Source organism: Hoplias malabaricus, chromosome 17 (genome assembly GCF_029633855.1).
Source record: "Hoplias malabaricus isolate fHopMal1 chromosome 17, fHopMal1.hap1, whole genome shotgun sequence".
NCBI classification, from domain to species: Eukaryota; Metazoa; Chordata; class Actinopteri; order Characiformes; family Erythrinidae; genus Hoplias; species Hoplias malabaricus.
The window spans coordinates 8,903,508-8,913,733 of record NC_089816.1 but is presented as its reverse complement, the minus strand read 5'-3'; the positions used below and the strand labels follow the sequence as shown (position 1 = coordinate 8,913,733).

Sequence of the window (10,226 nt, the reverse complement as noted above, 5' to 3'; positions counted from 1 at the left end):
GGGTTTTGTCTCCAGTTAAATTAAAACATTTATGTGAAATGTCCAAATATTGGTCATTTTAGAATGCACAACGAAATATGTTTTATAGTGAACAAACACACTATTTCAATATAAGGACAGTGAACAAACACCTGGTGCTAATAACTTCGAAATAACTTCTCTAAATAAAGAATACATGAATTCTAATTGTGCCCTTTTGAACAGAGATAAATGTTTAATGGTTCAATTGATGACCAAAGTGTGAATTTCATCAATTAGCTGCATCTTTCTAAGACCCAACGAGCTGAATCAATGAGCCGACTCATTTGGGATTGACTCGTCACTGGTGGACGTGGCAATGACGTGAGGCGCCGGAAGAGGTCAGGACTGAAACTCCAACGTCGGTAACGAAAGCAGTCTGGGAACAAACCGACAGATTTACCGGAGAATAGTAAGTAAATATATATTGTTTCGCTGCGTGGTGTTGACAGTAAGGTCCATGTTTGATTTTCACATCTTTCGCATTATATCAGATTGTATTCCTCGATATTTTGTCGAGTTTCTCCACTAGATAGCAGCAATGCTAACCAGCTGACTGAGGTACGTAGCTAAAAGGATGTGTCTCAAATCTCTCCCAACTCCCTATGTAGGGCACTGAGTAGGCTAAAATGTAAACGCTTCTACACCAAAATAATGCATAACATATTCAGTTGAAAGACATTTGTATTCAGTCGAAAGACATTTGTATTCAGTCGGACGCTGCGACTCCTTATCCAAGGTTCTGTAGCGGTATTTTTGTGTAGAACTTGTAGTTTCTGGAACTATTTTTTTGCACTACAAGGGTGGTAGGGAGCGATTTGAGACACAGTCGCTAGTGTTGTACCGTTTCCAGTTTCTGATGCCGCTGAACGGAGAAAGGATTTAGTTCTTCTATTTTGAGTTAACTTGTGGTACCTAGGATTTGTGTCTTTTTAACGTTAGCTATTTACCGTTACATTGATTTGTGGAAGCAATATGTTAAAATGCTTTATCGGTAACTATAACGTTAATCAGTTCGATCCGGCTAAGCAGTATCCAGTAATACCTGAGTTTTTCCCCACGCAGCTGGTAGTTCGCCTGATCTGGAAGGTTTCAGGCCTAATTATGACCTGTTATATTTTATTTTTCCCTCTGATACCTTTAATTTTAGATCACCGTGCTGTCACTGATTTTTCACGTTACCGCTTCGAATTGGGATTGTTGTGAAGCTCGTAGTCCAAGACTGCTCCGGCACTCACCTGTTTTGTGTTTACACGTAAGTTAAGCAAATTAAATGTAAATGTTCCTGACAGGAATTTTCCGTCTTATAAGTAGAGTAGATTCTTTGAACAAAACGAAACAAATGCCTATTATTCTTTATATTATTTAAACATAATTCATTAAACACAACAAGTCCTCAGCATCTTGTTCTTCTGAGTCTGTTTGCAATGTTGGCTTCTGGAATACATAATTTTAGAGTAGCTTTTTAAGCAGGACATCTGATTGCTTAATTATCACGAGGCTAAATTATTTCTCTGGTTTAATCATATTTTATAATGGGACTTCCAAATTCCTTTTTTATTTTTTCTTTATACTGGCGTATATATACATGTAGTTGGTTCTCTTCTCTCAGATGTGTATGTCTACAATAAACGTCTTGCTAGAAAAAAAGTTTTACCACTGCCACTTTCTTTGAACTAGAGAATTCGTTGGTGCGATAGTGTCATGGATGGTATCGGATAGCCAGTATTGAAGTTTGTACATTTAAAACAGTAAATAAGGGAAGCAGGACTTTCTCTGAAGTTTGCTGATGATCAGATGACTACAAATGTCTTTCTATTCTCAACAGATGAGGCGTGGGGACATTCAGGAACATACTCTTCCAACAAGTTTCTAAAGACTGGATTTAGTTTGCTTTTCCTTTGGCCTTGTAAAGTTAAACAAGGCAGGGAGGGTTCCAATTGGACAAATTTTGTATTAGTTACCCAGCTACCCGCCTTGTAGTTTAGTGTCTTCAGCATCATGACTTGTAGAGACCGCACCCTTGAGTTCCAGTCTGCTTGTAAATCATTGCAGGGGAGACAGATACAGGTAAGTCATCACTTTCCTGTCTCACTTCAGTGTTATTTTACCTAGTGAATTTAACACACCTGAAAACAATTCACGTTATTGTGATTTAAAATGATAGGGGTTAGACATGCTCTATTTTACAGAGTGTTCAGTTAAACATTGGGTGATGTACTGTATTTACTGAGGACAGCATTTCTGTATATATTCATAGAACATGAGCATTTTTTTTGCCTTTAAGGGAAAGCTTATGATCATAAACATTCCCTATGTAAATGTAGGTATTTCCAGTGTATTTGTTTATTTATTTATGTAATTAGTGTATGCTTTTATTACCAATACAAACGGCCTGTGATGTGCTTTCCTCATTTTTGCTATTATAGAGTTTGTCATAATCTTTAATTCTGTATATTTTTCGATTATTTATTTATTTTATTTTTTTTTTCCCTCTTCCATTTTAATAGAATGGTATGCAGGCGAAGCCCTCCCTTCATGCTCTTAAACAGCGAAGTGACTTTACAGTCATGGCAAAGTAAGAAAAAATTAGGCAAATCCTTTTGAGATGACATGTTTCTTTATATTTAACATTTCCTAATAGCCTTTGTCTTTTCATATAATTTTTCATTTATCTGGCCTCTCTCAGGCGAATTGGGAAGGACTTGAGTAACACATTTGCCAAACTGGAAAAACTAACAATTTGTAAGTATCTCCTTGTCAGGACATATTGCTAACATTGTAAGTTATTTTGTAAAGTGATGTATTTAGTTGTCAGAATATATATATACACACACACACACACTTATTTAAACCTGTTACATGATTGGCTTGTTTTACATGAATTCAAGCAAAATTATTATTTAATTTGTGTGTCTTGAAAACATCCACATATATATTTTTTTTAAGATCGTATAAATGAATAACATGTCTCTCATCTTTTCAGTGGCCAAAAGGAAATCACTATTTGATGATAAACACGTTGAAATTGAAGAGTTAACCTACATTATAAAGCAGGTGAGTAGCCATTGTTTATTATTACTTTATTTATTTGTTAATGTTTTTTAATATTCTCTAAGATCATTAAACAAACAATAAAAATCTGTAAAACAGTGTTAAAATGGGACTAGCAAAGTATGAAAAGCAAAGTGCTTCTATACAGTAAATGGAGATGGAAAAAAAAAGAGAAATACAGGATTGCTAAGAGGATATTGGTGGTTTGGGGAAAATAAATGTATGGCATATGTATGAGTTTATAAGGCTGCTTGCAAACAAATTGAACTGTATTCTTATTCTCTAAGTGACGACACACATTCCAGAGACAGTTGTAATTTTAATTTAACCTTTTGCGTGTCTGTATGATCAAACTCAGGATACGAACATATATAAATAAATAAATCTGTATAAATAAAGCAGTAATGGAAAAAATATATATATGAGCTTAGACCTCATAACATGTGCTTTGGTGTTTGTGATAATTCTGTCATCGAATAAACAGCTCAAAGTTGAATAACTTACTCACTTATGTCTATTTATCTCGTGTTCAGGACATTGACAGTTTGAATAAACAGATAGCACAGCTGCAGAATCTGGTACGATCCCGCAGCGGACAGAATGGACGCCATATCCAGACACATTCCAACACGATTGTCGTCTCTCTTCAGGTTAGATATTTTATCTCATATACTCAAAGGAAGCTTTCAGAGATTGTCGTCTTCCTTATCAGGATAAATACACATTGGCTAGACTTACTCTGTTTTATACGCTTATGTCTAAAGCTTCTCTCTTTTCATTAAAAAAAATGTTCTCTTTTTGTTTTTTAATCCATGCAGTCAAAATTAGCATCGATGTCTAATGATTTCAAGTCCGTGTTGGAAGTGAGAACCGAGGTATGATCTATTTACCTGGTCTTTGTGTTGTTTTTATTTTTTCGTCCAGTGTTTGCCAATGCATACCCCACAGTGTTTATTCACTGAAAACAGCTGTAATGTAGCATACATTTCATCACATATCCTTCCTTTACTGTGACTCTTTGTTTATGAGTATTTCTTGTCTCTGTGTAGAATCTAAAGCAACAGCGTAGTAGGAGAGAACAGTTTTCTCAGGCCCCAGTATCTGCCTCTCCTCTTCTTGCTAACAACTTTAGTAAGTAAAGACATGTCCTTGAAAGAGGGTTACTTGTTGTATCATGTTAATGGGGAACATAATATTCCTTTTTTCACAAGTTATAACAGTTGCCCTGCTTCTTAAATACCCAATATGCATTTAAGTGCCACTTGGATAAATAGTACCACAGCGCCATTTATCACCCTGTGTAAACCGCCCTATCCAAAGGCACTTGTTTTTTGGTCTATTTGGCTAAATTATATTTCTTCTGTCCTTGTTTTCTCCATTTCTGTCTACACAAACTTAAGGTGTGACTGTTTTTTCAGGTAGCTCAGTACTCATGCAAGATGAATCTAGAAGCATTGGTGGTGATGTCACCATTGACATGGACTCAAGTGCCAACCCCCTCCAACTGCAACTTATTGATGAACAGGTATTTTTAATTGTCACCCGTTTTGGTTTATTAGAATAATTTGTTTTGCCTCAAGATAAAGTCTCGTCCTTGTTGTATTGTTTTTACTTATTCTGTATTTTACACATTCATTGTTTTTTTACAGGACTCTTATATCCAGAGTCGAGCAGATACTATGCAAAACATTGAGACCACCATCGTGGAGTTAAGCTCCATTTTCCAACAGTTGGCACATATGGTCAAAGAACAGGAGGAGACCATACAGAGGTGAGAAGGAAAATGCTCAGTAGTGTTGTGTTAGGGGGGTGGGGGGGGTTGAAATGGATGATGTAAAACCTGCTGGGCATTGCTGTCTATCGCACCTCCAACGGTGCCTTTAGAAGAGTTTATGGAGGACCTAATAAGAAAGAAGAAATTCCTTAATAGAAATAGGGAACCAATAGATTACTACTTGGGTGGAAAGCACCTCACCTCTGGCCTAGATTTTGCCATTTAAAACTGGTGTTAAAAAAAGAGGGTGTTCTGGAATTGAGACAAAAATAACACTTTAGCCCAATACCTTCAATTATTTAACATGAGTCATATGACATGGTCTGCATGCAGTGCAGAAGATAACATGCAGGATAATAGAGCACATTCAGTAGAGCAGGGGTTCAACAATTTAACAACAGTGGACAAGATCCTCAAACCCCCACCAACAGAATGAAAGGTGTGATGGTGGGTGAATGATATTGATAAGTCCTTAGACATTCAGAAAGGGATTTTGACCAGTGTAATTGTTACTGCCGCTATTCTCATGTTTATTTCATGAAAAGATTGCGATGAACACACCCACATATCCAGCCTGTTTCAGCATTAATATATTTGGAAGCAGAGACAGAATTGACCTGTTGTATCCATGTACATCATGATTCTTGAGCTGACTAAACTTGGGTGAGAAACTGAATGTGATCATTGAAAATTGGAGCATGAACTGTGAGTTTGAGTACATGCAGTGATATATTAGTAATCGGGTAAAATATATAAATATGGGTGTTTGAATTGCGAAAAATAATAATAATGATGATATTTATAAAAAGTTCAGCGGTTATGCTGCTACATTCCTTGCTGTAGTTGATTGTTGTTGTGGCTGAAAACCAAATTACCCAGTGCCTGTTACTGGTTTATGGTGAAGTGGTTAGGAATTTTTGTCTAAGAGAACTCTTGCATTGCTACTGAACCCCTCTCAGAATTTTAGATTTTACATGTTTACTGTGTAAAATTCACAAAGAGCAATTTTGTTAAGTGGGGAAAAGCTTATTTTGTTTTAATTTTGTCTTTAGTAGTAAATGTGATTACTCCACACTCAGTGGAATATTGTTTCTTTTGTCTGTAGTAGCCATTGATTCTAGTTGATCTTTCTGTAGGATTGATTCCAATGTAGAGGACACTCAGCTGAACGTGGAAATGGCCCACACCCAGATTCTGAAATACTTTCAGTCAGTGTCCTCCAACCGCTGGCTCATGATCAAGATATTCCTTGTGCTTGTTGTTTTCTTCATCATTTTTGTGGTCTTCCTCGCCTGAGATGAAAGAAGGATGGGATGAAGAAAGGGAACTGAGAGGAATATGTGAAGTGATGGACTTTAGTGGGCAATGTGCAACACAAGACTGGATAATAGTAGATCTACCAAATGGGACAGGGGTGAAAAATTTAAATTCTTATGGGTTATATGCTTTTACCGAGAATGACCTATGTTAGTTAAATTGTAGAAACACTCTGTGCGGTTTGTTCCTTTTTCCCTGGAAAGGTCAATGTGATGAAGGCAGAAGTAACACACTGTAGTACTCAGAGTGGGGAGTACTGCAGTCAGATTTCGCTAATGTCCTTTTCTCTTTATCTTCAGACATCTACATTATTAAATTGAGCCTTCCCTTTTCATACTTGTTCTAAGGAGAAGGCTGATTTTGTTGAATGGTTTGATTCTGCAAACTGATTTAATAATTTCTTCAGACAGTGTTATCAGTAATTGTTGATAACATGAATGAAGTAAAAAGACTCCCTTTTATGATAAATTAATGTGACTGCCTGTACAGTTCTCCTTATGATAAGCTTTCCATCTTTAATGTGCATTATTCTGTCTCCTGTTTGTATGTCAAAGGTACAGTTATTTGATAATGGAGAAAATTATAGCCTTCAGTGGCTTTTTACTGTAAATTGAGTTCCTTATTTTCTTAGTTTTATTTTTGCCAAACCCAGATCACTAAATGTATATACAGAGTCTCATGATTTTACACATTAAGTAGTGTAAATGAAGATCCTTTGATGCAGTATTTAGTTGAAACTTCTGAGTAAATTTGCTTAAAATTAGTCAAAGTAGCTGTGATTTATAACCATTAAAGCCTTTGGGTAAGGCTCTATCTCTCTCTAGCTAGCCACTACGTATGCAGAGTTGGCAAAGTAGTTGTTTACTACTGAGGCTTATGTGAAGAGGAAAAATCCCTCTGCAGTGGGGCTGTGAAGGCTGTTACCTAAGAATTAATGGTCAAAATTATCACATTAACATTTTCAGTCTCTTGACCCCTCAGAGTTCCTCATTCAGCAGACCATTTATTCCTCTGACATGCTGTTCAAACTACATGCACCAATGTACAGTGTATTATTTAATGAGCACTTTTTATCAGTTTTCTTTTCCACACTTTTTATAGCTGAATGCCTTGCCTTGTGTATGAACTGAACATACATAGTAACAGATGTCTGGAAAGAAAGTGCATATTAAAAGCTAATTTGCATCAGTGAAATTGTTTTTTCTTTTTTCACCCCCTCTCCTTTAATTGTGTATATGCTTTTTCTATGTGTGTAGACAATCACCCACTTAATAGGCTTATTGAAAATATGTGCAGTTTTATTAATGCGAATATTCAAAAATGACATTTTACAACATGTACAAACATTTGAGATTTCAAAAGTCACTAGTCTAAGGCCTACTACATACTTTCATAATGTTTGGTATGATAAGCACATGTGGGGAATATCACTGTAAGTAATAGCTCAGATTTTTACTTTCTTCTCATCCTCTGTGTACTTATTCAGTTTTCCTTAATCCCATGTAGTTTTTTTTATTTTTTATTATTTTTTCCCCCTCTTGGGCAGAATCCCAAATATCCCCCTGCCCCCTTATTAAGCAGTGAACAAGTCCTGTAGGGAGCCAGCTGGCATATCAAAATATCTCCCTCTCTCTCTCATCCCAAACCTAATCGCAAATGGCTCCCTATTCACCACATCCTACACGCCTGGTGGAATTCTGTTGGTGCAAACCGTTCTTCATATGTTCATTGGAGAGCCATTTGGGATTCAGCGTCTCTCTGCTTCTCTTTCTGACCTCTTCTCCCTTGCCTTCTTTCCATCTCCCACACCTTTCTCCTCCCTCTGACCTCAGCTCTGAGCGGCCTGTTCCATTGGGATGATCTCGGGCATGCTCTGGCTCCTCCCCCTCCTCGGCCTCGTTACTGTGCCGGCGTGGCCCGCGACCTCCTCCTCTTCCTCCTCTTCATCGGACCAGGCGGGCTCCTCCTGCAGGTTTCCGCGTGAGCCGCCGAAGCTGCCCCTGCCTCGGCTCAGCATGCGCAGCCTTGAACGGAAAGTGACGAAGGACAGGCTCTTGCTGCGCGGCTTATCGCAGCGGCCGTTCCGGGCCTGGAGCTCAGCGTCTCCGCGAGCCTCGTCCAGGCATGCGCGCAGCACGGAGCGGAAGAGCTGCGACACCTCGTGCACCTCAGGCTCGTACTCCGTCACCAGTTTACGGAACCTGAACATCACACAGAACATAAGTGTCACAAAACCGAGACAAATGTCATTCAGCCTTCAGTGTGCTGTGACCAAAGGACAATGAGGCTAAGAACCCTTCTCTAGTTAAAGTCTTTTATTTCCCCATGTTATAGCCGCTTAAGTATAATTAAACGTGTCTAATAAATATGAGATACAAATAGCAGAGAAAAAAAATACTGTGTAATTAAGGGAACTGGGTTAGATCTAATCCTTGCCTTTTCTATAATTTTCTAAAATGTTAAACCTCCAGCATATCTCACAATAGTAAACAAGGCTCAACCAACACAAGTGTCATAATACAGAATTATTAAGACATATGAAACTAAATAAAAGTGTGTATATATAATTTATTTTCAATTTGTTCTGCTCTATAATGTATTTTTGAGTGAAACGATTTATTTCTGTTTCTAATGGATACAGATTTGATTAGAAAGATCAAAGGCTTCAACGTGTTCTGTAAGAGCTCAGAATACTAAGTACCTAACACTAAGTAAATGTTACTCGTACACTAGTGGCTAGACACTTATGTGACTTATTTTTTGTACGAAATAATTTAGAATGTAACATATTTTCAATAATAAACAAGAAGTAAATACAACAATTTGCATTAAGTGATTTAAATATACTCTAAAAGATGACCAGCGTTTATGATCTTTATGTTCCCCACCTGACAATGACTGGGCCACACTGAGAAGGAGGTATCTGGGCACAGAGCTCTTGTAGGTCCAGCACATCTCCTGGTGTGAGCTCGTAGGGGACATGGGGCTGAGGGCCGGCCAGCCAGCTGTAGTCTGCTGAGCCACGACGACGTCGGACCTCTGTGGCCCTCTCTAGACGGATACGTTCTGTTCTCTTCACCATGGCCCCCAGCTCCAGCATCAGAGTGTTGGTGACCAGCTCCTCTGGAGTGCGTTGGCCTGGCACTTTGGGCTCCAGCGAGAACACAGCAGACCATGGGAACATCTGTGACAGAAAGTGCCTTCGTTTTATCATTCTTAAACAATTATTTCTTATTTTTCAACCTTTTAATCTCATATTAGAGCTCAGATTTACTAATGGATTCCAGACTGGGGAGGTTTGATTTCTGCAAAAAGACAAAACTTAAGGTAATATTGACTCGGTGTCTAGTATCTTGTTATAAAAAACATATCTGAACTTATCTTACCTTTTGAATTTTCAGGATTTCTGGTTCACAGTTGTAGATATGTAATCCCACTGAGGTGTCAACAGTCCAAGTATTTGTTTTCCTGGCACATGTAAATTAACTGAAATAAAAATGTTTCACAGCATACGACAATACACATCCAGTCTTTGGTTTGCACCAGTCAGACAGCCTCTCTGGTCTGTGTAGTAATCAGTTAAAATAAGAGAATAATCCTGTATAAATACATGTGACAGCCATGACTAACCTGCCTAGTTAAGCCTCTCTGGGTAGGTGTGTGTGTGTTTGTGTGTGTGTGTGAGAGAGAGAGAGATAGTTATATTTGTTGTAACACTTTTCCTACATAAACTTCGCTAAAATCTAAAGACACAGTTCAAGTCTTATAGACTATACTAAATTAAATATGTAGTTTACTATATTTGTATATATGCTTGTATGACATGCTTTTAGCATGTTTGTAATGTGTAATATATATTCCATGCATTTTAAAATGTAATTTAGTAATTTTAACATTTAAGTGCCATATACGAAATGCTGGAATCACCAAAGGTTTCGAGCCGATGGCATGTCCTCTCTGCTTTATTTGGAAAGAAAACAGATTTCATCATAGTGACTGTGAAAACTCTTTCACGGTGTAGTCTATCTTTAGATATGAATAGTACATTCATTATTCCAAGCAC

The 10,226-nt window shown here is 37.6% G+C and overlaps 2 protein-coding genes across 4 annotated transcripts; one reads left to right on the top strand and one right to left on the bottom strand.

Moving 5' to 3' along the window:
* The first annotated feature begins 273 nt into the window (after positions 1-273).
* On the top strand, positions 274-7,360 carry stx5a (syntaxin 5A). 3 transcript variants are annotated; one of them, XM_066649987.1, is made up of 12 exons: positions 274-430; positions 1,169-1,273; positions 1,847-2,088; positions 2,529-2,596; positions 2,708-2,763; positions 3,005-3,075; positions 3,606-3,722; positions 3,891-3,947; positions 4,122-4,203; positions 4,491-4,597; positions 4,722-4,843; positions 5,983-7,360. In XM_066649987.1, the coding sequence occupies exons 3-12, from the start codon at positions 2,020-2,022 to the stop codon at positions 6,140-6,142; spliced, it is 909 nt and encodes a 302-aa protein (XP_066506084.1). In that variant the 5' UTR covers positions 274-430; positions 1,169-1,273; positions 1,847-2,019; the 3' UTR covers positions 6,143-7,360. The 3 variants fall into 3 exon arrangements, with proteins under 3 accessions (XP_066506084.1, XP_066506086.1, XP_066506085.1); XM_066649988.1 differs by lacking the exon at positions 274-430 and adding an exon at positions 438-579; XM_066649989.1 differs by lacking the exon at positions 1,169-1,273 and having other exon boundaries at positions 276-430.
* A 388-nt stretch (positions 7,361-7,748) lies between these two features.
* On the bottom strand, positions 7,749-9,639 carry zgc:162144 (RD3 domain-containing protein). Its single transcript, XM_066650080.1, has 3 exons — positions 9,550-9,639; positions 9,052-9,347; positions 7,749-8,364 (listed from the first exon to the last, which is right to left on the bottom strand). Exons 2-3 carry the CDS (start codon positions 9,345-9,347, stop codon positions 7,992-7,994), a joined length of 669 nt encoding a protein of 222 aa, XP_066506177.1. The 5' UTR covers positions 9,550-9,639; the 3' UTR covers positions 7,749-7,991.
* Positions 9,640-10,226: the final 587 nt, after the last annotated feature.

Excerpts from the sequence above, each read along its gene's own strand:
- zgc:162144 (XM_066650080.1), bottom strand. The coding sequence starts at position 9,347 with ATGTTCCCATGGTCTGCTGTGTTCTCGCTGGAGCCCAAAGTGCCAGGC. Across the intron at positions 8,365-9,051 it reads TGTGGCCCAGTCATTGTCAG|GTTCCGTAAACTGGTGACGG; the intron begins GTGGGGAACATA and ends TGTGATGTTCAG.
- stx5a (XM_066649987.1), top strand. The coding sequence starts at position 2,020 with ATGACTTGTAGAGACCGCACCCTTGAGTTCCAGTCTGCTTGTAAATCA. Across the intron at positions 3,076-3,605 it reads TAACCTACATTATAAAGCAG|GACATTGACAGTTTGAATAA; the intron begins GTGAGTAGCCAT and ends TCTCGTGTTCAG. Across the intron at positions 3,723-3,890 it reads CGATTGTCGTCTCTCTTCAG|TCAAAATTAGCATCGATGTC; the intron begins GTTAGATATTTT and ends TAATCCATGCAG.